The following is a 27,844-nucleotide window of genomic DNA, read 5'->3' as shown; positions in this document are numbered from 1 at the left end:
GGTAACCAGGCTGTTTCAGGAGACATTCATTTACAGTTGAGATGTCATAGGCCCAGATCTTCCGGCCAGTGTTGATGCTGAGCGCATTGACTCTGCCCGCGAAGATTTCTGTGACCTGACCCTTCTACCATTTTTCCGCCGTATCTTCCAATCCCGGCTGAAGCATCAAAGGTCGGCGCAGCCTGTCCAGGGGAAGGTCGTAGGGTGCAGGAAGAGACAGAAGAAGAGAGGACATGCCTCCTTATCCCGATAGTAGCTGCTTTATTCAGGTAAATTTTTGAGGGTCCAAGTCTTTCAATAAGCGAATAGGTTAGTGAATGGGTAGGTGGGTAGTCGGGTCGAACTACCCCCCCCCCCCACCCCCCCAACCACCCTGCTACCACCCCAATCTGGTACTACCAGGTAGCGGGATGGACAGTAGTTGGGTCAGTTCGGGAGGGTAGTTGATGGGGTAGTCGGGTGGTCAGGGGTGGTCATGTCCGGTAGTTATGGCATGGGGTAGTCGGGTCAGGTCTGGGGTGGGGGGTTTAGTCGGGTCATGTCCGGCGTGGGGGAGGTGGGGGGGGAGTGTAGTCGGATGGTCAAGGGGGATAGTTGAATCAGTTTGGGTCCAAGGGTAGACGGTTCAGGTTGGGATGGTAGCAGGGTGGTTGGAAGGGGGTTGGTGGGGTGGTGGGGTGGAGGGGGGTGTAGTTCGAATGGATCCAGGGGATGGTTGGCTGGTTGGGGGTTAGTTGGGTTGGGTCCGAAGGGTGGTTGGGGGTAATTGGATTGTCTCGGAGGGGTGATTGGGGGATTGTGTTCAGTTGAGTTACACTGTCTGATCACTGAGTTAGATCTGTGTAACATTTCCAGGGTAAGTAGGCAGATAAGTCCTCCATATCTGGCTCATGTCTCTGTCCTGAGCTCAGGGTCAGAGACATTTGTGGAGGTTCCCAGGCAATGCAAATCAGCCCATCAGAAATTTAAACTTCTAAGCTTTAAAAGGGGTGTTTTGATATCACAGTATCACAGTATCTTTACAGTGCAGAAGGAGGCCATTCGGCCCATCGAGTTTGCACTGGCTGTCTGAAAGAGCATTCCACCTAGTCCAACTCCCCTGTCTTATGCCCGTAACCTTGCACATTCTCTCCTTTCAGGTAGCAATCCAATTCCCTTTTGAATACCTCTATCGAACCTGCCTCCACCACCCTTTCAGGAAGTTTGTTCCAGACTCCAACCATCCTGTGGGTGAAAAAAATTTCCCTCACATCACATTTACTCCTTTGCCAATTATTTTGAATCTGTGCCCTCTAGTTCTTGATGTTCTCTTGACTGGGAACAGTTTCTCACTATTTACCCTGTCCATATCCCTCAGGATCTTTAATACCTCTATCAAGTCTCTTCTCAGCCTTCTTTTCTCCAGGGAAAACAGTCCTAACCTCTCCAATCTATCCTCATAGTTACAGCACTTCATCCCGGGTATCATTCTTGTGAATCTCCTCTGTACTCTCTCCAAAGCCCTCACACCCTTCCTCAAGTATGGCACCCAGAACTGGACGCAGTACTCCTGTTGAGGCCTAACTAGTGTCTGACACAAGTTTTTTTTAATTCATTCACAGGATTTGGGCTTTGCTGGCTGGGCCAGCATTTACTGCCCATCCCTAGTTGCCCTTGAGAAGGTGGTGGTGAGCTGCCTTCTTGAACCGCTGCAGTCCATATGGTATAGGTACACCCACAGTGCTGTTCGGAAGGGAGTTCCAGGATTTTGACCAGTGACAGTGAAGGAACGGCAATATATTTCCAAGTCAGGATGGTGAGTGACTTGGAGGGGAACTTCTAGGTGGTGGTGTTCCCACCTATCTGCTGCCTCGTCCTTCTAGATGGTAGTGGTCATGGGTTTGGAAGGTGCTGTCAAAGGAGCCTTGGTGAGTTGCTGCAGTGCATCTTGCAGATAGTACACACTGCTGCTATTGTGCGTCAGTGGTGGAGGGAGTGAATGTTTGTGGATGTAGTGCCAATCAAGCGGGCTGCTTTGTCCTGGATGGTGTCCAGCTTCTTGAGTGTTGCAGGAGCTGCATTCATCCAGCCAAGTGGAGAGTATTCCATCACACTCCTGACTTGTACCTTTTAAATGGTGAAGAGGCTTTGGGGAGTCAGAATGTGAGTTACTTGTCGCATGATTCCTAGCTTCTGTCCCACTCTTGTAGCCACAGTATTTATATGGCTAGTCCAGTTCAGTTTCTGGTCAATGGTAACCCCCAGGATTTTGATAGTGGGGGACTCATGATAGTAATGCCATGAACATCAAGGAGCGATGGTTGGATTCTCTCTTGTTGGAGGTGGTCATTGCCTGGCACTTGTGTGGTGTGAATATTACTTGCTACTTGTCAGCTTGGATATTACCCAGGTCTTGCTGCGTTTGGACATGACCTCCTTGCTCTTGTACTCACTGCCCCTATTAATAAAGCCTGAGACACTATATGCTTAATTAACCACTCTCTCAACATGCCTTGCCATCTTCAATGACCTATGTACGTATACACCAAGGTCCCTCTGTTCCTGCAGCTCCTTTAGAGGCTGTCCCTTTATTTTATACTTCACCATATCTTTCCTGCCAAAACGAATTACTTCACACTTCTCTGCATTGAACTTCATCTGACACTTGTCTTCCCAATCCACCAACACATCTATGTCCTTTTGAAGTTCAAGACTATCCCCATCACAGTTGACAACATTTCCAATCTTTGTATCATCTTAGACTTGTTTTAATTTAGCAATGCAAGGCATTATACTGGAACCCAAATTGCCCTTTTTTACTATTTGAGTTTGACAGATATAACCATCAGGCAAAGACTCAGACACCAAATTAGTAAATGGTGTTGAAGTTTATTGATTATAAGCAAATTTTAGAAACTTATCAACTAACTAATAGAGTAAGAATATAGGAAAGTATACTTATCAGTAATAGTCTACCAAATCCACGCTTTCAAATGGGTGATCGATCCAAGTGAAATTGACAACAACTTGAACTCCTCGTGCTGACAGAGAAACCATCATTGCCTCTGAGAAGCATTGCACTGACAGAGAATCTATCACCAAACCAGTCCCAGTACTAACTACCCTCAATATTTATCTGCTTCTGAAGTTTGTTGGAAATGACCTTTGCATTGATAGAAGGATGCACAACTACCCTTGAAGATCTAAACTGGTTCTTCCACACTTGATGTGGATAAAGATGGTTCTTGCAACCTCTTTTTTTATACTCATAAGATGCTATAAGCTCACCTTAGCGAAGTTGATGGAATTGGCTAAGTGGTCTATAATTTGTCAATAATGCAATAAGAGTTAACTCCACAGGTTCTGGCTAATTGCACACATTGTCTCAAACTTAGAAGAATGCCTTTCTTTAAGCTATGGCCGGAATTTTCCAGCCCTGTTGGTGTCGGATGTCATGGCGGGTGGAGGTGGGGTGGATAAAATGGTGAGAAGGCCAAAAATCGGTTTTACGCTGTCATCAAATCAGTTTGCGATCATCCGCTCCGCCCGTCATTAGCTGGCAATGTTTCCCACCACCACACGTCAGGAACATCATTGCATCTAACTATAAACCCTGCTCCCCAGAATCACCCCTCCCACGTCAAATTTACCGCCCACATTGGCATTACTTCAGCGTGGTGTGCTTCACAACTGCCTTTAAAAGGCATGCACCTGGAGACCCGAACTTCGAGGAGAACTCAGAGGTGAGTGCACACAACCTTGCGCAGCGTTCGCGAGCATCGCCCATAGGACATCAAGGAAGAGGCAACGTGCATTCGCAGGGGGCAGCGGCAAGTTGCTTTTTCCTGACTGGATTTAAGTGTGGTGCTTCGGCAAGGGTTCCAATGCGGGCCAGACTGTTTGGGGGTGAGGGGAGGGGGCGACGGGGTGGTGGGTGGGGGGTTGGGGTGGGGGGTCAAGGCTGCACAGACAAACTGAAGGCAATACTCAAGAATATGCCGGGAGGGTGGGGGGAGGGGGCTGAGGGAAGCAGCCACGCACTTGGAAAAGCTTGTCAAAAGTGAGCATCCACCATAGCTGAAACCATTTAGCAGCATCTCCATCGACATACATGGAGTTGAGCCTTTGAAGCTTTTCTGCCAACTCAAACAACGCAAAGCTATGAACGTGCCACCAAATGCTCCTGAACTTTTCACCCCTCGGGTGCAGGCTGCAAATTAATGTGCGTTTTACGGGGGGAGCAGAGCAATTGGCCGACTGGGCAAGTAGTACAATCCCCTTGCAAAAGATGGCCATGGCGCAGCACCTTGCAATGTCTTTATTAAGGTTTGGATCAGTATCCATCATGGTTCAAACTAATAGTGCAGCCTTGCAGTGTGGGTTAGGAGAATGCCTGCACCTGAGCTGAGAGCACAGCGTGAAGTCCAATGGTTGAAGCTGCTGCCAATCAGTCAAGTGCAGTGGGGTGGAGGTGGGTGGGGTTTCGGACAGACATTGAGTGCGCTACACACTGGCCATCCAAGTGGTGGCCAGCACTCTACTGCATGTGTGAAGGGGCCTTCAGACTTAACCAAGAGAGGTTCTTAGTACACCCATGCTAACCTGCGCATCTCTCTCTCTTGGATCCTGCAGGAGGAGAACATCAGGATCATGGAGCCTGGTGATTTAGCTGTGTGCCTCATGGCTTCCAGAGACCAGAGAAGTAGGAGAAGAGAGAGGCGGAGGCTCCTGGCTTGGCAAAGGGAGGAGCACCTCCCTCAAGTTGAAGGGGCGGCAGGGCCTGCTGCACACACAGCTGAAGATCCACAGTGAGCCGTCGCTCGTCGGTGCCTCACTAGACCCAGGGCCTGTAGGTGGCACCTGTCATTCCTGCAGGTGACCAAGATACAGTGTCGCTGAAGACTATGCATGTCTAGGGAACTGGTCGGTCACATATGCCACGTGCTGCAGGATTTTCTACCACGGGGACATGGAGGGCATCCACTGCCAGTGGCCCTGAAAGTGACCGCTGCACTCAATTTTTACGCCAGTGGCTCCTTCCAGGGCTCCACAGGTGACGTGTGCGGGATCTTGCAAGCCTCCACGCACAAGTGTATCCAGGAGGTCATGGATGCCATGTTCGTGAAGGCACAGAACTCTGTGCATTTTGCCCAGGATTCAGGTCAGTCAGGAAGCAGGAGCACTGGGATTTGCGCAGTTCTCAGGTTTTCCACAGGTGCAGGGTGCCATCGACTGCACTCACATGATACTTAGATCTCCATGGCAACAAGCAGTCAACTACGTCAACCGTAAGGGCCTCCACGCGCTGAATTCTAATGGCAAAGCCGATGGTCAATGCTGAGCTGTTCAAATCCCAAAGGGAAACTTGAAACAACTGCCACAACTGTTTTGCAATTTGTATAAATTTCGAGATGCATAACTTAAATTCAGTAGTAATAAGACCACCACACAAAAGTTTCTCACAAAATTGAATTAAACCTTTACTAATTGAAGAAATGATTTTAAGTACACACATAGATCTACAAATTACTTCTATAATAACTTTTAAATCTAGTTAATCTAATTTCCAGTTACACTTTTGCTAAGACAACAGTTAGACTCATAGGTTTTATAAGACCCAGGCAAAGAAACACGATACCCTGAACAATCCAATTCAAAGTGAGTTTTCTTAACTTCAGTTCTTCATAGACAGCAGCTTGAGGTGCAGCTGCTGAAGGCTTTTCACACTTGTTTTAGATCTTAGAATTCTTTCCCTTACATACAGCCTTTGTTCCTTTTTACATATTTTCCCCTTTGAATGCAAATTCCCATTGTCTCATTATGTCTTTGGAATTTACCTTTCTAAACGGGGGAGGTGATGGCATAGTGGTATTGTCACTGGACTAGTATTCCAGAGACCCAGGGTAATGCTCTGGGGACCTGGGTTTGAACCCTGCCACAGCAGATGGTGGCATTTGAATTCAATAAAAATCTGGAATTAAAAGTCTAATGATGACCATGAAACCATTGTCGATTGTTGTAAAAACCCAACTGGGTTCACTAATGCCCTTTAGGGGAGGAAATCTGCTCTTCTTACCTTTCTGGCCTACATGTGACTCCTGACCCACAGCAATGTGGTTGACTCTTAAATGCCCTCTTGAGTAGGGGGCAACTAGGGATGGGTGATAAATGCTGGCCTGGCTGGCAACACCCCCATCCCATGAATGAGTAATAAATAAATAAATAATAAGAATCTCTCATAGTACCGATTTTACCAATAATCTTTGGGAAAAATAAACACACCACTTCCCATGGCTAGGTGTAATATTTCACTTCCTCTTTTGAAATCAATCTAGGCTAGTTTATTTAAAAATGCAAATGTTCCCTTGCCACCTATGTTTACCTAATTAACATTTCAAACCTAGCTTATCTTCTATTACATCAAAGCCTTCAAACCAGCTGCCTTTAATTCAATTACGTCACACACAGACACACACACACACACACACACACACACACAGACATAGACCCATAGAAACAGGCCTCACTATTACTCTACTTTATAATGAATTCCAATAACATTATGAAAATTATTATATCTTCCTGACAGAATGTCAAGCTGATGTGTGACCAACACACACATCCTACAGGTCTGCGCATGATTACCAGGGAGCATCCATGACTCCTACATCCTTAGCAGGTCTCAGATCCCTGACGTCTTTCAGGGTCCAGAGAGGCTGCAGGGTTGGCTCCTCGGGGACAAGGAATACCCACAGAGGGTGTGGCTGATGATGCCCGTGGCCTCAGACTGCAGCAGAGTGATGGTATAATGGGGCTCATGCCACAACCCAGACATTGCTAGAGCAAACCATATGCATTTTGAAAATGAGATGCCGGTGTCTCGACAGGCCCAGTGGAGCACTGCAATACAATCCCCAGAGGCTGTCATGATCATCGTCGCTTGCTGTGCACTCCACAACCTGGCGCTGCAAGGGAGGAAGAACCTGGCTAAGGAGGAGATGGAAGAGATGCACGTATCCTCTGATGAGGAGGATGTCGAAGGAGATGACGATAATGAGCTCCTCGAAGGCAAGGCCGGCGGTGATGAGGCCATCGCACAGGCCAGACGAGGCAGGCAAGCTCGGGAAGCCCTCATAGCCGCAAGATTTGTGGAGGATGATGACGAGATGCAGTGAGGATGGTTCTGATATTATCACCTTGCATCTGTGAATGGTTGACTCCTGTGTGGCTGATGGCAGCGCGCACACCGTCAGCACTCAGGCTCATGTCATGGAGATGCAGCAGAGGCCTTAATAGCTACTAGATTCCAGGAGGATGATGATAACATGCAGTGAGGACACTCCATAGATCTTCGCATTGCCTCCGTGAATATCTGACCCCTGTCTGGCTGAGGGCAGCTTGCTTGCACTCTGTGAGCAGGGTCATATCATGGAGACGCAGCGGTGAAACTTTAAATGCACCGGATCCTTTGTCAGCCTTCAGCACCTGACCCCTTCAGAAGCACAGCATCACCTGTCACAAATGCTGAAGGGATGTATGAAGCTGGACCATCACTTTGGTCTGTAGGTTACACAGATTTGTGTAACATTTGATTTGTGTAAGATTTGAATGGGCCAGACACTCCCGGAGTCACTTGGGTGGATGGTCCCGGGGTTGCACTTGCTGATCCTCCTCCCTATGGGTGCCTGAGGGCCCTTGGCTTACTCCTTGAGGAGAAGGGGAGCTGGACTGAGATGGAGCTGGCCTGAACCTGTCTCATGTTGACATTGTTAGAGGCCAACTATGGTGTCAGCGATGGAGTTCAGCCTGCGCAGCAGTGCAGGTCCAATGTCCTGAACCAAGTTCTCCATGGCAGCTGTCATCCTAGCAGTGTTGACCTTGGTGCAATGGCGTGCTGGCACTATCACCTCAGTTAGTGTGGGTGAGTGCTGCGAAGGGTCTTCAAATAGGGTGTCATCAGATCTTGTCCTTAGGAGTCTTCGGAGCTTGAGTCAAGCACATAGCTCATCGACCCCCTCGGCTGCTTCCCAGATGTGCCTGCGAAAGAAAGGAGAGATAATTAGTGCATGGCAATGGTCTGTGAAACACGGGAACTGACTCAGCATGGTTGTCTAATGAACGTTACACTGCTGGATCCTCACTTGGTTGAGCACTGCTGGCCTCACCGTCAACACAGGAATAGCCCAGATCATCGCCAGCCACTTGGATGACTCTATTTTCAAAATCTATGAGGACGTTGATATCAGGCATTCCTGTACCAGTTTGCGACCTCTCCCTTTTGTTGTGTGCCAGCTTGTCCTGCATGAAGACAACTGGAGAGAGTGTAAGCAGGATGCCTGCCAGACCAGATGAGAAGGATAAAAGCAAAATACTGCAGATGCTGGAAACCTAAAATAAAAACAGAAAATGCTTGAAAAACTCAACAGGTCTGGCAGCATCTGTGGAGAGAGAAACAGAGTTAACATTTCCATGTTATGCCCCTTCTCTGAAGTTTCTCTCTTCACAGATGCTGCCACACCAGATGAGAAGGATACCTGGCATGTGTGGGCAGTGAGAGATGCTATGGACAGGATGAGGAAACGATCCACAGGGCAGATGATGTGTATGAGAGAGTGAATGGTGATGTCCCTTGAGCTGGCAGTGACTGAGATACCAGTGGGTGTGTGATGTGTTTGTGAGTTGAGAGCGATGAGAAGACTCACCCTGGTGGAATGGAGGAGACCATTCATCCTGTCGCGGCACTGGGTGGCTGCCCTTTTGCAGGGCTCTGGCGCTGACCACCACTGCCACTGTCTCCCATGCTGGACTGGTGACCTTGCTTGCTGGTGTTCGCCCAGAGCAAGGGTAGAGAACTTCACGGTGGGCCTCCACTGCGTCCAATAGGTGCCTGAGGAAGACGTCACTGAATTTGGGGGCAGCATGTTTCCTACCTTTGGCAGCCATGACCTTGCAGCAGCTTCTGATCCCTTAGAGAGAGCAAGCTCTGTGCAGGAGCACCCTTTAAATATGGCGCCTGGATTACTGAAGGCCTGAGGTGATGGCAAGGCAGGCAAATCAGAGGCCGCCCCACCAGCGATCCTGCAGGAATGCATTATTAATGAGGTGGGACGCACTGGGCATGGGATGATACGGCACGAAAACCCGTCATTGCGGCCGGCGGATAAAATATCCTTTTTTCCACCTGCTACCACACTTTGTGCAAATCTGGGATGATTACGCCCTATGTCTCTTAACTTGATGTCTTTACAAGTATCCCATTCATTAAAACAGTTTCAACAGTCAAGGGCAGTGTGTATTCCCGACAGGGAGGGAGTCCAGAGCTTATGACAATTCTCTCCCAGCTGTTGCAGCACTTTAATTCTCTCATAAGAAATACTAATGAAGAAATAAAGAAATAACATAAACCGACTTCTAATTAACTACTGATTATTAATTACTTATCCTTCAATTACCAGAATAATTGAGGTACTTCCTTCTAATGAAATCATCTGTTGTTAGCCAATGACTGCTTCATAATACTGTTTTGGGTTGGTGTAATAATTATAGTTTTGGGAAATGTTGGACTGTAGCTTTAAGAATAGTCCTGTGCTGTAAGATCACATGATCTGTGTAAACCAATGTGTTAGCAGCGCAGAGAACCTCTACAGGAGGGAGTTCTTCTTTAGTTATGGAGTTTTGATGCACACGTGTAGTTGCTGCTGCTGTCTTATAAATAAAATTAAATGTTTCCACTAAGAAAAGTTGTCTGAAGATCAACTCTATAACAAACTGGCGACAAGGATGGGATCAGATTCAGTGCTGTACCTCGCCAAGTGATTGTGATTATCTAAGTTCATTAAAAATAACAGAAGATATATTCACCCGAAATGCCACAGTTTGGCAGAATCAATCCCTTTGAGCCAGCCAGATGATTGGTCTCAGTATATAGAACGTCTTGCATTCTTCTTTCAAGCAAACAAAATCACGGGAGAAGAAAAGAGGAGAGCAATCCTCTTGAGTATTTGTGGGAGCAAAGCCTATAGTTTAATTTGAAGCTTGATGGTCCCCAGTGCCCCAGATTCAAAGACTTTCAGTGAATTAGTAGACCTTGTTAAGGGACATTTTCAATCCAAGCCCTCAGTCACAATGCAGAGGATTGGGTTCAATTCACAGAATAGAGCCCTGGGTGAGAAAATTGCTACCTATGTGGTGAAATTAAAACAACTAATGGAGTATTGTGATTTCAGTGAAACCCTGAATGACATGCTCAGAGATCGTTTAATATGTGGTGTGCAGGAAGACTCTATTCAGCAAAGATTGCTGGCTGAATTGAATCTTGACTTTAAGAAAGCATTAGAAATAGCACTGGCGATAGAAAGTGCTGTGAGGGATTCACAAGCAATTCTAGGGGCACAAAATGGTGCTGTGCTCCAAATTGGGCAGGAACAGTCAGCTGAAAGTGGCACAAAAAACTAGGGCTCTGCTGTGAAGTGGGAAACAGACCCTGCTAATCGAAAAATGAGCGGAAGCAGCTTAGCAACTAAATCAAAAAATAACTTCCAGCGACATAGAAATAATCATTCTTCTAGCGATTGGCAATTTAAGAAAGTAGAATGTTCTTCTTGTCACAGAAGTGGACACATAATGAGACAGTGCAAAGCGAGATTTAAATGGGCCTCCAAACAACAAATGAAGTCCAATGAAGGCTATAATGCAGGAGAGCCTGAAGCAACAAATTCTGACATTTATTCATTATTCAGTATGAAAGTTGGGAAGACAGAGCCAATATTTGTTACAGGGCAAGTGAATGGTAAACCATTAAAAATGGAAGTAGACATGGGTGCTTCTATCACTGTAATTGGAGAATGCACTTTCAGCTATTTAAATAAAGTGATCTACAATTAAATTTGGAACAAACATCTGCCAAACTGAAAATGTACATAGGCAAAGAAATCCAAGTACAAGGTATCACCAGAGCAACTGTTCATTATAGAAATTGATTGCACCGCTACCAGTGATGGTGGTAGAAGGTGAAGGGCCAAGTCTTCTAGGGCGTGATTGGTTAAAGGAAATTAAATTAAACTGGCTCGAAATCTTCCAGTTGAGGGCAAGTGGATTACCAGAGCTGCTAAAAAAAAATGACTGCATCTTCAAGGATGAACTGAGAAAAATCCAAGGCCTACAGGCCAAGATTTACTTGGATCCAGAAGCAACCCCTCGCTTCTTGGAAGCAAGACTGGTGCCGTATGCCCTGAGAGAGAAGGTTGACACTGAGTTGAACCAGCTAGAGAGGCTGGGTGTCATAAAAGTGGTTCAGTTCTCAGAGTAGGCAGCACCCATAGTCCTTATCCTTAAACCAGGCCAGACTGTCTGGATCTTTGGGGACTATAAACCAACGGTCAACAGAGCAGCCAAACTGGACGGGTACCCTATTCCCAAGATTGAAGACCTCTATGCCAAACTAGCAGGAGGGACAATGTATACAAAGCTTGACATGAGTCACTCATATCAGCAATTGGAACTGGATGACGCCTCCTGGGAATTCATCACCATAAATACTCACAAAGGGTTAAACCAATATACACGCCTGACCTTCGGTGTTTCCTCAGCTGTGCCATTTTTCAGAGGACAATGGAGAGCTTACTGCAGGGACTATCTTAAGTTGTGGACGATGTACTGATAACTGGATTCACAGGAAAGGAACACTTGGCTAACCAAGAGAAAGTCCTGAAATGATGTTTACAAGCAGGATTGCGGCTGAAGAAGGAAAAAAGCACTTTTCAAGCAAATTAAGTCATCTATTTGGACCACCGGGTAGATGTTTAAGGGTTACACCCAATTGAAGAGAAAGTTAAAGCAATAGGAGAGGCACTTGCACCCGAGAGCACCTCTGAACTTAAATCATTTTTAGGGATGATAAATTATTATGGGTGATATTTACCAAATTTATTCACAGTTCTGGCCTCTCTGCATTCACTGTTAAGAAAAAAACCAGCATTGATTTTGGGAGGCACCCCAAAAAGAATCCTTCATGAAAGTAAAACAGCCCTTACTCTTACACTCTTTAAATTTGCTAGTGCATTATGATCAGACGAAGGAATTGGCACGAACGTGCGATGCGTCCCCCTATGGAGTGTGAGCGGTACTATCTCACAAAATGGATGCCAGCACAGAGACGCCAATAAGTTATGTATCCAAGACGCTTACCACAGCTGAAAAAGGATATTCTCAGATTGAAAAGGAAGATCTGTCGATTATTTTTGGTGTAACAAAATTCCACAAATACATGCACGGGTGACATTTCACGATAGTATCAGATTACAAACCACTTTTGGGTCTAAACAAAAACAAAAAATGCTGGGAAAACTCAGCAGGTCTGACAGCATCTGTGGAGAGAAAGACAGAGTTAATGTTTCGAGTCCATATGACTCTTCTTCAGAGCTAAAGGGAAGTAGAAATGTGGTGAAATATATACACTTTAAGGGAGGTGGAACAGGTGAAGCTGGATAGAAGGCCAGCGATAGGTGGAGGCAAAGGAGAGATTATGAAAGATGTCATAGACGAAAGGTCAAAGGGTTATTAATAGCATTGGTACAAGGCTAAAGGAGGTGCTAATGGTGACATTAAGAGTGGAAAGCAGAATGTGCTAATGGCAGGACTAGGGTAAGCACTCTGGAAAGTGACAGATGGCCCTAGTGAAGGTGGGGTGGGGGGAGGGGATGGTGGTGGGAAATAAGATCGAAAGATTAAAAGCTGGGGATAAAACAATGAGTAAAAATAGAAATAAATTTAAAAAATAATAATGAAAATAAGTGGGGGAAGAATAAATAAATAAAAATTATAAAATAAAACTGAATAAGAAAAAAGGTGGGTGGGGATAGAGGAGAGAGTTCATGTTCTGAAGTTGTTGAACTCAATGTTAAGTCCGGAAGGCTGTGAAGTGCCTAGTCGGAAGATGAGGTACTGTTCTTCCAGTATGCATTGAGCTTCACTGGAACATTGCAGCAGGCCAAGGACGGACATGTGAGCATGAGAGCAGGATGGTGTGTTGAAATGGCAAGTGACAGGGAGGTCTGGGTCATGCTTGCAGACAGACCAAAGGTGTTCCGCAAAGCGGTCACCCAGTCTGCGTTTGATCTCTCCAATGTAGAGGAGACTGCATTGGGTGCAGCGAATGCAGTAGACTAAATTGAGGGAAGTGCAAGTGAAGCACTGCTTCACTTGAAAGGAATGTTTGGGCCCTTGGATAGTGAGGAGGGGGGAAGTAAAGGGGCAGGTGTTGCACCTTCTGCGATTGTATGGGAAGGTGCCGTGGGAGGGGATTGAGGTGTTGGGGGTAATGGAGGAGTGGGCCAGGGTGTTCTGGAGGGAATGGTCCCTATGGAATGCCGATAGGGCGGGGTGAAGGGAAGATGTGTTTAGTGGTGGCATCATGCTGGATTTGGCAGAAATGGCAGAGGATGATCCTTTGAATGCGGAGGCTGGTGGGGTAAAAATTGAGGACAAGGGGGACCCTATCATGGTTCAGAGAGGGAGAGGAAGGTGTGAGGGCAGAGGCATGGGAGATGGGTCGGACACGGTTGAGGGCCCTGTCAACCACCATGGGTGGAAAACCTTGGTTAAGGAAGAAGGAAGACATGTCAGAAGCACTGTTTTAGAAAGTGGCATCATCAGAACAGATGCGACGGAGGTGAAGGAACTGAGAGAATGGGATGGAGTCCTTATAGGAAGCAGGGTGTGAGGAGCTGTAGTCGAGGTAGCTGTGGGAGTCGGTGGACTTGTTATGAATATTGGTGGACAGTCTATCACCAGAAATTGAGTCAGAGAGGTCAAGGAAGGGAAGGGAAGTGTCAGTGATGGACCATGTGAAAATGATGGAGGGGTGGAAATTGGGGGCAAAATTGATAAAATTTTTCCAGGTCCAGAGGAGAGCATGAAGGGGCACCGAAACAGTCATCGATGTACCGAAAAAAGAATTGTGGGAGGGGGCATGAGTAGGACTGGAACAAGGAATGTTCCACATACCCCATAAAGAAATAAGCATAACTGTGGCCCATGTGGGTACCCATAGCCACACCTTTTATTTGGAGGAAGTGGGACGAGTTTAAGGAGAAATTGTTCAGTGAGAGAACAAGTTCAGCCAGACGGAGGAGAGTAGTGGTGGATGGGGATTGTTCGGGCCTCTGTTCAAGGAAGAAGCGGAGAGCCATCAGACCATCCCGGTGGGGGACGGAGGTGTAGAGAGATTGGATGTCCATGGTGAAGAGGAGGCGGTTAGGGCCAGGGAAGTGGAAATTGTTGATATGATGTAGGGCATCAGAGGAATCGCGGATGTAGGTGGGAAAAGACTGGACAAGGGGAAAGAGAACGGAGTCAAAATAGGAAGAAATGAGTTCAGTGGGGCAGGAACATGCTGACACAATCGGTCTGCCGGGACAGTCCTGTTTGTGGATTTTGGGGAGGAGGTAGAAGCGGGCCGAGGTTGGGAGACTGTGAGGTTGGAAACTGTGGAGGGATCCTCTCCAGAGGAGATGAGGTCAGTGACATTCCTGGAAACAATTGCTTGATGTTTGGTGGTGGGGTCATGGTCCAGGGGGAGGTAGGAGGAAGTGTCTGCGAGTTGGCGCTCAGCCTCTGCGAGTTAGAGGTCAGTGCGCCAGACAACAATAGCACTGCCCTTGTCGGCAGCTTTGATAACAAAGTCAGGGTTGGACCTGAGAGAACGGAGTGCGGCGAGTTCAGAAGGAGAGAGGTTAGAGTGGGTGAGAGGAGCAGAGAAATTGAGACAGCTGATGTCACGCCGACAGTTCTCAATGAAAAGATCAAGAGCAGGTAAAAGGCCAGAGGGAGGGGTCCAGGTGGAGAGAGAATATTGGAGGCGGGTAAAAGGATCCATTGAACGGAGAGAGGACTCCTGCCCAAAGAAGTGAGCAGGAGACGAAGGCGGCGGAGCCTGGAATTCATTGAGATGAGGGTGTAAGGGTATGAAACTGAGTCTTTTACTGAGTGCTGAATGTTCAGTATCAGAGAGGGGAAGATCAGAGGGTATGGTGAATACACGGCGAGCACTGGGATTAGAAGACGGGATGGGATCAGAGGGATGGGAAGGGGTGGAGTGTCCTGGATGAGCGTAGGTATCAATGAGTTGCTGGACCTTGCGTTCCTTAGCAGCTGAAAGAAAGAGACAAAGTTTCTTGTTAAGGCGTCAAATGAGACGAAGAATAAAATGAAACTGGGGGCAAGGACAGCTTTGAGAGTCGGTGCTGCTGGAGGGAGAGGTCGAGTGTGTTCATATGGCGGCGCATGGCACTGAGTGTGGATCTCAGGATACGACGAGAACAGCAGTCTGAGGAGTGTTGTATGTCCCTGGGATTCCTGTAATCCTGGTGGATTTGAAACATGAGGGATGGAACTTCAGTTGGAATCCACGTGGGGTAAATCGGAGATGGAGACAGTCACTGAGGAAGGAAATATGGCTGTGAAAGTGAGTTTTAGTAAACACCTTGTCAAACACCAGGAGGGAAATGGAAAGCAATGAAAGTGAACAGGGCAAAAGAGACAGGCGGAAATCTTGTTGGAGAGAAGAGCAGTACTTCTTCAAGGTAGGCATTCCTGGAAGAGAGGTGGCAGTGAATAAAACACTAAGATAAAGGCAAAATACTGTGGACGCTGGAAATCTGAAACAAAAACAAAAAATGCTGGAAAAATTCAGCAGGTCTGACAGCATCTGTGGAGAGAAAGACAAGAGTTAATGTTTCGAGTCTATGTGACCCTTCTTCAGAGCTAAGGAGAAGTAGAAATGTGGCAAAATATATACTATTTAAGGGGGTGGAACAGGTGAAGCTGGATAGGAGGCCAGTGATAGGTGGAGGCAAAGGAGAGATTGGCAAAGATGTCATAAACAAAAGGTTGAAGGGGTGTTAATAGTGGTGGTACTGGCTAAAGGAGGTGCTAATGGTGACATTAAGAGCGGAAAGCAGAATGTGATAATGGCAGGACCAGGGTAAGTGCTCTGGAAAGTGACAGCTGGCCCTAGTGGGGGTGGGGTGGGGGGAGGGGACGGTGGTGGGAAGAAAAGGTCGAAAAGGCTAAAAGCTGGGGATAAAACAATGAATAAAAATGGAAATAAATTTTAAAAATAATAATAATGAAAATAAGTGAGAATAAAAATGAATAAGCAAAAAGGGGTGCGGATGGAGGAGAGAGTTCATGGTCTGAAGTTGTTGAACTCAATATTAAGTCTGGAAGGCTGTAAAGTGCCTAATCGGAAGATGAGGTGTTCTTCCTCCAGTTTGCGTTGAGCTTCACTGGAACATTGCAGCAGACCAAAGACGGACATGTGGGCGTGAGAACAGGGTGACGTGTTGAATTGGCAAGCGACAGGAAGGTCTGGGTCATGCTTGCGGACAGACTGAAGGTGTTCTGCAAAGCGGTCACCCAGTCTGCGTTTGGTCTCTCCAATGTAGAGGAAACCGCATTGGGAGCAGCGAATACAGTAGACTAAATTGAGGGAAGTGCAAGTGAAGTGCTGCTTCACTTGAAAGGAGTGTTTGGGCCCTTGGATGGTGAGGAGGGGGGAAGTAAAAGGGCAGGTGTTGCACCTTCTACGATTGGGTTTGTTTAGCGAGGAAAAGGCTATTCCTCCCATAGCCTCTGTAAGAATACAAAGATGGGCCCTAATTTTGGCAGCATATGAATACATCTTTCTGCATAGACCAGGGATTCATATAGCAAATGCTGATGCCCTGAGTCACCTGCCTTTGCAAGGGAATGATCAACATGTCCCAGTTCCACAGGAACTCGTATTAGTGGTGAATTTTCTAGATTCCTCTCCAGTCTGTGCCAGACACATAAGAAACTGGATGAATCGTGATCCAGTCCTGTCTCGAGTGAGAGGTCAAGTGTTACATGACTGGTCCCAGGAACCAGTCTCTGATGAAGCTGTCCTTCAACCAAAGACACGAGGTGAGCAGTCAAGATGGTATTCTATTATGGGCTGCATGGGTAGCAGTTCCTCCATAGGAAAGGAAACAACTTTTTGTAGAGCTACACAGTGCCCATCCAGGGATCTCCCGAATGAAGATCATAGCGCGCAGTTATCTATGGTGGCCGGGGATGGATGGCGATATTGAAAATGTGGTAAAACACTGTGTGCGGCGTCAGCCACTCCAAAAATTTCTGGTGGCAGCCGCATTACACCTATGGGAGTGTCCTGATAGACCCTAGGTGCGATTGCACATTGACTACGTCGATCCTTTCCTTGGAATCATGTTTCTACTGATTATAGATGCTCATTTCAAGTTGTTAGATGTTTATGAGGTAAAGTCACCAACATCGGGCACTACTATAGAAAAACTGGGCCAGATCTTCGCCATCCACAGATTGCAAGAGGTAGTCATCTCGGACAATGGCACTGCATTCACGAGCGCTGAGTTCCAATGATATATCAGCTTCAACGGTATCAACCATGTGACGACTACACTGTATCATCCATCATCAAATGGACTGGCGGAAAGGGCAGTACAAACTTTTAAAGCGGGAATGAAAAAGATAACAGGTGATTCGCTGGAGACCAAGCTTGCTCGTTTTCTATTTCACTACAGAACAACCCCCCACATTACGACAGCAGCAATACCTGCAGAATCACTGATGAGGCGCTGCCTTCGGACAAGACTGAGCCAAATACTCCCCAATTTGGAGGGAAAGGTGGAGAAAGGTGGACTGAGTGCTGCTTTGGGAGTTTGGTGAGGAGGGAATGAGGTGATCCTTTGAGTACTGTGAGTACGGTCGGGTAAGTATTTACTACTTTTATTGCTTATAGTTTTTAAGGCCCTATTTTGTGGTTAATCGTTTGTAAGGGCTATATTCTGTAACAATGAGGAGCAGGGAAAAAGGGCCTGAGAGTAATTGATATTATTTGATATTAAGTATCTTCCAAAAGGTTTAATTTAATTTAAAGGGGTAAGTCATGGCAGGAGAGCTCAAAGCTGTGGTGTGCTCCTGCTGCTCTATGTGGGAAGCCAGGAACATTTCCAGTGCCCGGGGCCAGCATGTGTGCAGGAAGTGTGTCCAGCTGCAGCTCCTGGGAGCCCGGGTTTTGGAGCTGGAGCGGTGGCTGGGGACACTGTGGAGCATCTGCGAGGCAGAGAATATCGTGGATAGCACATACAGCGAGGTGGTCACACCGCAGTCTAAGAGTCCACAGGCAGGAAGGGAATGGGTGACCACCAGGCACAGCAAGAGGACTAGGCAGGCAGTGCAAGAATCTCCTGTGGCTATTCCCCTGCAAAATAGATATGCCCCTTTGTTGAGGGGAATGGCCTGGCAGGGGAAAACGCAACAGCCAAATTTGTTGCACCATGGTTGGCTCTGCTGCACAGGGGAGGAGTAAAAAGTGTGGGAATGCAATAGTTATAGGGGATTCAATTGTAAGGGGAATAGATAGGCATTTCTGTGGCTGCAAATGAGACTCCAGGATGGTATGTTGCCTCCCTGGTGCTAGGGTCAAGGATGTCTCGGAGCGGCTACAGAACATTCTGAAGGGGGAGGGTGAACAGCAAGTGGTTGTGGTACACATTGGTACAAACAACATGGGTAAAAAAAGGGATGAGGTTCTAAAGGCAGAATATAGGGAGTTAAGAAGTAAGTTGAAAAGTAGGACCTCAAAGGTAGTGATCTCAGGATTACTACCAGTGCCACATAATTGACAATCTAGTTGTGCGAGGCCCCTTGGGGATGAGCGACCATAATATGATAGAATATGGAGAGTGATGTAGTTGATCCTGAGACTAGGGTCCTGAATCTTAATAAAGGAAATTACGATGGTATGAGGTGCGAGTTGGCTCTGATGGATTGGGAAACGTTATTTAAAGGGATGACGGTGGATAGACAATGGCAAACATTCAAAGAGCACATGGGTGAACTGCAACAATTGTTTATTCCTGTCTGGCACAAAAGTAAAACAGGAAAGGTGGCCAAACCATGGCTTACAAGGGAAATTAGAGATAGTATTAGATCCAAGGAAGAGGCATACAAATTGGCTAAAAAAAACAACAGGCCTGAGGATTGGGAGCAGTTTAGAATTGAGCAAAAGAGGACCAAGGGATTGATTAAGAAGGGGAAAATAGAGTACGAGAGTAAGCTTGCGGGGAACATAAAAACTGACTGTAAAAGTTTCTATAGGTATGTGAAGAGAAAAAGATTGGTGAAGACAAATGTAGGTCCCTTACAGTCAGTAATAGGGGAATTTATAAAGGGGAACAAAGAAATGGCTGATCAACTAAATACATACTTCTGTCTTCACAAAGGAGGACACTAAGAACATACCAGAAATGTTGGGGAACACAGGGTTTAGTGAGAGGGAGGAACTGAAAGAAATCAGTATTAGTAGGGAAATGGTGTTGGGGAAATTGATGGGATTGAAGGCTGATAAATCCCCAGGGCCTGATAATCTACATCCCAGAGTACTTAAGGAAGTGGCCCTAGAAATAGTGGATGCATTGGTGGTCATCTTCCGAGATTCTATAGACTCTGGAACAGTTCCTACAGATTGGATTGTAGCTAATGTAACCCCACTATTTAAAAAGGAAGGTAGAGAGAAAACAGGGAATTATAGACCAGTTAGGCTGACGTCGGTTGTGGGGAAAATTCTCGTGTCCATTATAAAAGATTTAATAGCTGAGCACTTGGAAAATAGAGTCAGCATGGATTTACAAAAAGGAAACCATGCTTGACAAATCTACTGGAATTTTACGAGGGTGAACTAGTAGAGTTGATGAGGGGGAGCGACTGGATGTGGTTTAATTGGACTTTCAGAAAGCTTTCGACAAAGTCCCACATAAGAGATTGGCGTGTAAAATTAAAGCGCACGGGGTTGGGGGTAGTGTATTGAGATGGATAGAAAACTGGTTGGCAGACAGGAAACAAAGAGTAAACTGGTCTTTTTCTGAATGGCAGGCAGTGACTAGTGGGGTACCACAGGCATCGGTGCTGGGACCCCAGCTATTCACAATATATATTAATGATTTAGATGAGGGAACTAAATGTAATATCTCCAAATTTGCAGATGACACAAAGCTGGATGGAGGGTGAGCTGTGAGGAGGATGAAGAGATGCTTCAGTGTGATTTGGACAAGCTGAGTGAGTGGGCAAATGCATGGCAGATGCAGTATAATGTGGATAAATGTGAGGTTATCCACTTTGGTAGCAAAAACAGGAAGGCAGATTATTATCTGAATGGCTATAAATTGAGAGAGGGGAATGTGCAACGAAACCTGGGTGTCCTCGTACACCTGTCGCTGAAGGTAAGCATGCAGGTGCAGCAGGCGGTAAAGAAGGCAAATGGTATGTTGGCCTTCATAGCGAGAGGATTCGAGTCCAGGAGCAGGGATGTCTTGCTGCAATTATACAGGGCCTTGGTGAGATCATACCTGGAATATTGTGTGCAGTTTTGGTCTCCTTATCTGAGGAAGGATGTTCTTGCTATAGAGGTAGTGCAGTGAAGGTTTACCAGACTGATTCCTGGGATGGGGGGACTGACATATGAGGAGAGATTGAGTCGGTTAGGATTATATTCGCTGGAGTTCAGGAGAATGAGGGGGGATCTCATAGAAACCTATAAAATTCTAACAGGACTAGACAGGGTAGATGCAGGAAGGATGTTCCCGATGGTGGGGGAGTCCAGAACCAGAGGTCACAGTCTGAGGATACGGGGTAGGCCATTTAGGATTGAGATGAGGAGAAATTTCTTCACCCAGGGAGTGGTGAGCCTGTGGAATTCACTACCACAGAAAGTAGTTGAGGCCAAAACATTGTATGTTTTCAAGAAGGAGTTAGATGTAGCTCATGGGGTGAAAGGGATCAAGGATATGGGGAGAAAGCGGGAGCAGGCTATTGAGTTGGATGAATGGCCTACTCCTGCTCCTATTTTCTATGTTTCTATGTTTCTAAAAGTCAAGGGAACCATAAAGCGACTCATGATTTGCATAGTCATGAGCAATAATTTACTGTTGGAGATGCAGCATATGTAAGGAATTTTGGTGGATGACCGAAGTGGTTACCTGGTAAAGATCAGTGACCGGACCATTGTCATACCAGATAGAAGTGGAGGGCCCTTGGATCATTTAAGAAAAAGAGAGCTACCCCTACAAGATATTGTTCCACCTGTAACTGAACCAGTGGTTCCTGTTGAAGATACTCAACCAAGGACAGACATGCCTGATGTCTCTGTCAGAGTCGAAGACACTGAACTCCATGTGCCTAATGAGGTACCTGACGTTAATGAGGTTCCAGAGAATGTGTTTTGTGCAACAGAATCTGAAGTCGTGGAGCTGTGACGTTCCACACGGATTAGGAAACGACCTGAAAGACTGAACTTGTAATTTTGTGACCTTTGTAAATATTGTAGTGTCATGAGATATATATCCTTGTAAGTACAAAATGTACAAAAAAGTTAAAGGGGAGGAATGTAGTAATTATAGTTTTGGGAAACGTAGGACTGTAGCTTTAAGAATAATCCTGTGCTGTAAGATCACATGATCTGTGTAAACCAATATGTTAGCAGCGTGGAGAACCTCTACAGGAGGTAGTTCTTCTTTAGTCATGGAGCTTGATGCACACAGGTAGTGCTGGTATAGTCTTGTAAAAAAAGTTAAATGTTTCCACGAAGAAAAGTTGTCTGAAGATCAACTCTATAACAGTTAGTTTGTTGTAAAAAGTTAACATCATGGCTTCCTTTTCTGTTCACATGATGTTAGTATAAAATGGCCAAGTTAAGACAGCACACTAAAGCCTACTAAAATAAAATCTAAAACCTAGGTCAGCTTACAATCTTCCTCGGCAATTACATCAACATGTCTGTGTTCAGGACTTCTCTCAACTTATAGCACATCTCTCAACTTAAGTTCTTTCTTCGATGATCCGGAGATTTAGGCCACTATGTTCTAAGAAAATGAGAACTGACTGCAGATGTATTATCCTGACAATCCATATTATTTTAACACGGCATTAAACCAAATAAATAAAAATAATTAACCTTAGCTTTAAAATAACTTCAATTGCAACATCTAGGCCACTATGTTTGAGTTAAACTTTGGCTACTATTGTGACTTAAGGAAATGTGATTTATTTACTTCCCCACAAGGTATTTTCTTCAAAAATCGATGAGGTATGTAACAATCACCGTCACAGACTATTATTTACCATTTTTGGAATAAGGGTTATTCTCTTCAGTTACAGAGTATTCTAATTGTAGTTTTATGCTTTGAAACCCTGAAAGTGATATACTAGTCAAATAAGAGACTTCTGAGTGAAATAGTTTAAAATCACACTTGTATATGTGACTTAAATGTTGAATAGTTACTAATGTAATTGAGATTGAGCATTTAACAGACACTATACACTAACTACAGATTTTAAAAAAGGAATTAGTGTTCTTAAATGAAATATTCTGTATTAACAATTACAGCATTGTTTAAATTTTCTTTTTTTGTCAGATGATGGCATGTGGACTCAGCTTTGGCTTGTGTCAGATTACCATGAGAATGGTTCACTGTTTGACTACTTAAACAGATACACTGTGACAGTAGATGGTATGATGCAATTTGCCATCTCTATTGTAAATGGACTAGCACATCTCCATATGGAAATAGTTGGCACACAAGGTAAAATATTTTTGTTTTCAAATTAAGCAAATGGTTGAAATGAGGGTTATAATTCATCTTAATTCTATGGCTATTACAGTATTTTACTCAATAACAATGTTTATAAAACCAACTAGATTTGATTAAATTTATTCAATTAGGATTATGTTCAAAACCTGAATAGGAATAGGCATAATTATACTTGCATTTTTTTCTGAAACTGTCAGATGCACTGAAAGACTGAGAATGAAGAGAATATATTGTGTGTTTTTTTTTACAATAAAATGCTTGACATTAAACTGGGGAGGGATGTATGTAAAGTTTAAATTCACCCTCTACGTGACTGATGCCTTTAATGGACTGTTAACCAGTCCACAAATAATAATTTCCCTTCCTCAGCTAGTCTGTAATCGCCAAAGTAAACACAGTAAGATAGGGAATTTAATAAACTTTTGCTCACCATATGCAATCTTCTAAGTTTTCTTTGACTAACTTCTTCCCCCTCTTCCCAAGTGTTGCAGGAACCACAACTCCACCTTCCTATAGCCTAGTCCCCCTGACTCATAACACAAGTTTTCATCCTACATACTGTAATAGAGAAATAAACACTAATATTGCATCAGAAGACTATTAGATCATTTTAACTTTGTAATATCCACATTAGATAACTAAAATACAGCTTTCAATGAAGATTTTAGTTCTTCTTCACATTCTATGTCATTTTTCCCACCAACTAGTTGGAAAGATATAGGCCTGAATCTTCCGAGCAGCAGTAATGCTGTGTGCGTTGCCCCTGCGTGCGATGATTCTCCTGACCCGACACTGCTGTGCATTTCTTTTGGATCTTCTGATCCTGGCTATTAAAGACATGCACAGTGCAGTGCCCCCTGGGGAATTCCATCGGACTGAAATGGAATTGGGGGAAGAGAGGACATGCCCCATTTTTATGGCATTAGCTGCATATTCAGGAATTTTTAAAGGTCCAGTCTTTGAGTATGGGTGGATGAGTGGGTGGGTAGATGGGTGGATAGGTAGGTGAATGAATGGGTAAGTAGCTGGGTGAGTGGGCAGGTAGCTGGGTGAATGGCTGATCTGGTTCGGTTAGGGGTAGTCGGGGACTATTCAGTTCCAGTTAGGATGGGGGGGCATAGTTGAGTCGGGGCGTAGTTGGGTCCAATCAGGCAGGGGTAGTCAGGTTAAAGGGGTCATCATGTTGGTCAGAGGAGCGGGTGCTAGTCAGGCTGTGAGTAGTCGGGTGGTCGGGGGTAGTTGGGTGTGGCTGGGGGGTGTGGGTAGCAGATTGGGGATGTAGTCAGGTTGGAGGAGGGGTTAATCAGGTCCAGTTGGGGAGGTGGTGGTAGTTGGGTGGTCAGGGGTTTGTCGGGTCAGTGGAATGGTGGGTTAGTCAGGTGGTAGTTGGGCCCCATCGGAGGTGGGTGGGGGTGGTGGTGTAGCCTGGTAGTTAGGTTGGATCAGAGGGTAGTCAGGTTGGGTCAGGTCAGGGGTGTTGTTTGGTCCATTCGGGGGGCAGTAGTTGGATCAGGTTGTGTGGTTAGGGATAGCTGGGTGGTCAGGGAGCTTGATTGGGAGTGTCAGTTTTGGAGTAACTCAGGTGATAGACCAGGCTTTAAATTTGTTATGACATGGCAGATGATTTGTGCCAGGTGGACCAAATCCACGAGGGGAACTTGGTCACTCTATCACAACGGGGATTTTGCAATTTGTATTTATGACAATATGTGTGCACTGAATTCAAAGTAATAGGTCCACCAGGACCTTTGAGATTTAAAAAATTAAATTAAAATATTTATTAACGAAATATAAAATATTTCAAGCACATGCATAAGACTACAAATTACTTCCTAACACATACAGGGAGGCGATGGCATAGTGGCATTGTTGCTAGACTGAAAATCCAGAGATGCAAGGTAATGCTCTGGGAGCCTGGTTCAAATCTCACCATGGCAGATGGTGGAATTTAAATTCAATAAAAAGTCTGGAAATAAAAGTCTAATGATGGTGATTATTGTAAAAACCCATCTGGTTCACTAATGTCCTTTAGGGAAGGAAACCTGCTGTCCTTACCTGGCCTGGCCTCCATGTGACTCTGGGCCCACAGCTTGCCCAACAACTACCCTCTGAATAAGGGATTCTCCCAATTAGGGATGGGTGGTAAATGCTGGCCTAGCCAGTGATGCCCACATCCAATGAATAAAAAAAAACTGTATAATTATTAATTAACCTGACCCCAGTTACATCCCCTTTAAGGCAACAGTCCAAAATAGATTTTAAATTTAAAACAAACTCAGCAAGCTAGCACTGGACAGTGGAATTCCAAATGGCTTTTCCCCAACTTCAGTTTTGCTATATAGCAGACTAATACGCACATGCTATTTCATACACTCCTGTTAGATCTTACATGGCCTTTTGACACATGACCTTTCATTCTCCTTTATATATGTTTCTCTCTTTTTAATGTGTAAATTCTATTGTTCCATATGTCTGAAACTGTACCTTACTCATAATATAAAAACTTCCATGCCACCACTATATATTGTCAGTAGCCTTTGGGAAAAATAAACACATTCCTTAGCCTTGCTTATTTGGCTAGTTGTAAACAGACTAAGATCCCATTTGAAATCCAAATATCCCTTCATTTATCTAAAAATGCAAATTCCCTTCACACCTTACAAGCTAAGCCAGCATCCATGTTTACTCATTAGCATCTCAAACCCCTAGCTTCTTTTGATGATTTCAAACTTGCAGTCTAGTTGACTACAAAATGTAATTAAATCACACACAGACCCAAGTATACTTACTCCCTACTTCATAATAAACCAGAAAAATATTATGAAAATTATTATACTTTCATCACAAACTGTCTAACATTTCTTGGTTAACAATCAAGGTAATTCCTGCGGATCTATCCCAAGTGTCCAACTCTAGCTCAGACTTGGAGACGTTCGTGGAGGGTCCCAGGCAGCAGGGAAATAAGCATCAGGAGTTTAAACTTCCTGGGCAATTCCCAGATAGGTCCACGTGTCAGGACTTCCGCAGGGTCCTGACAGGCATCTTCTGTCATATGTCTTGTCTCTGATTATCTAGTGACTGGAAGATTTGGGCCATCAAGGGGCAAATTTACAGGGAAATTATGGAGAGACACAAGAACCATAAAATAATGATAACAGGGAACTTTAATTATCCTAATATAAACTGTGATAGTAACAGTGTAAAGGGCAGAGAGAGAGAAGAGTTTTTGAAGTGTGTTCAGGAGAATTTTCATGTGCAGTATGTTTCTGGCCAAATGAGGAAAGAGGGATTGCTAGATTTGGTTCTGGGGAATGGGGTGGATCAAGTGTCAGTAAGGAAACGTATAAGGAATGTTGATCATGGCATCATAAGATTCCAGTTAGCTGTGGATAAGAACAAGGAGCAATCTAGAGTAAAAATATTTTAAGCAAAGGAGGTCCAATTTCATTGCATTGAGAACACATTTGTCCCGAGTAAATTGAAATCAAGGATTGGCAGGCAAAATTTGAACGGAACAACTGTAGTGATTTTAAGCTCCCTATTTCGTTGATGTTTTAATTTAAGCACAATTTGTTGTTGTTATCAATTATCTAATCAATCATGATGGTCTGTAACCAATATGGTGGTTAGGTTGAGTTAAAGATGGGATATAACACATTAGCTATACGGCAAAGTCACACGACCATGCCTTGTAACAAGTACTGGTCCAGGTCAGGCAGGATGGGTGGCATGTGCGAACAGCTCTTTACTTTTTCTTCTTTCTCCTTTGTCCTTGATGCCTCACTTCTTCGTGACTTCTCAAGCTACCCCAGAACGTTAGCTTGAATCTACCCTTAGGAGTTTCTCTCCACAGCCTTCTCATTTACTTTCTGTCTTTGATCAACCAGGCCTTCACCTCATCTTTTCCTTATCTCGCCTCATGTTGTTCCCCCTCATCGGTTTCATCCTCCCAAGAAGCATTCCATCTTTGGTCTTCAAAGCTAACTTGCAGAAGTTTCATTATTGTAAATTGTTCTATTGTTAGTTATTTATGTCCAAAATTGTTTGTAAAGCCTGTTGATGAGTTGTCCATAATGGCCATTCAGTCCAGCTGTTCATTCTTCTTATCAGACTATTGAATCATAGGATTGTTCACTGAAGTAACTTCTTTACCTCACACACCAATTGACTTTGGCATTCAGTAAGCATCTTACTTAGGCGAGGTGAACTGAAAATTCTAACACAGCTTTCTAGTATGGTTATTTGAATATCTATTGAGTTGCTTTCCCACTATAGCAAAGGCCTCACTTTACCATGGCCCCTTTTAGGCAAGCTAACAGCTGTCATCACCCAAGAATATTATTCCACTGATTTGTTTCTAGAGGAACAAAACCATAAGCAGTTTCCTGTAAAATGAAACTTACAGCATTAACCCAATCTTCTACCATTTCTAGCTGATTTTGTAGCCTTTAAAAATAGGAGATGATTTGTGTGCATTTGAGGCACATTCCCACAATGGGGAAAGGGAAGCTAACAAAAGTCAGATCTCCAGAAAAAAAGAGACAAAAGAGATAGAGAGCAAGATGAAGCTGAAGACACATGTGTATGTTAGATGTTGAGTTGATGATGTAAGTGAGAGCCAGACTGAATATAGAAAGTTCAAAGTGAAACTTTCGGATGAGGTTCAAAGAGAAAAAGGAGATAAGAGAGAGTATGAGAAGAGACTGGCAGCTAACATGAAAGGAAATTCAAAAGTCTTCTATAAACATATAAGTAGTAAAAGGGGAGAAAGAGGAGTCCTCAGGCCAATTTTTGACCAAAAGGAGGATCTTAAGCATAGAGGCAGGGGGCTTGGCTGAGGTACTAAATGAATACTTGCTCCCGTATTTACCAAAGAAGGTGATGCTGCCAAAGTCGTAGTGGATGGTGAAGTAGTTGAGATACTGGATGTGCTATTAAAAATTACTAAAGAGGAGGTACTAAAAAAGCATGGCTGTACTTAAAGTTCATAAGTCACCAGGCCTAGATGGGATGCACCTGAGGATGTGAGCAAAAGAAGGGTGGAAATTACAAAGGTACTGACCACAATCTTCCAATCCTCTTGAGATTCAGGGGTGGTACCAGAGGATTGGAGAGCTGAAAATGTTACACCGTTATTCAAGAAAGAGTGTGAGGATAAACCGAGCAACTACAGGTCAATCAGTTTAAGATTAGTGGTGGGAAAGCTTTTAAGAACA

The 27,844-nt window shown here is 44.8% G+C and overlaps 1 protein-coding gene across 1 annotated transcript in view; it reads left to right on the top strand.

The window, feature by feature from the left end:
• LOC144686208 (activin receptor type-1B-like) overlaps positions 1-27,844 on the top strand; it is a 110,635-nt gene that overhangs the window by 35,926 nt on the left and 46,865 nt on the right. Inside the window, exon 5 of the mRNA XM_078551302.1 lies at positions 22,452-22,619. Coding sequence (XP_078407428.1) covers positions 22,452-22,619 — 168 coding nt within the window. The remainder of the gene's footprint in view (positions 1-22,451; positions 22,620-27,844) is intronic.

The sequence above is a fragment of the Cetorhinus maximus genome, chromosome 11, assembly GCF_964194155.1.
Source record: "Cetorhinus maximus chromosome 11, sCetMax3.hap1.1, whole genome shotgun sequence".
Lineage (NCBI taxonomy): Eukaryota > Metazoa > Chordata > Chondrichthyes > Lamniformes > Cetorhinidae > Cetorhinus > Cetorhinus maximus.
The sequence above is the reverse complement of the archived record's forward strand: the minus strand, read 5'-3'. Positions and strand labels throughout refer to the sequence as shown.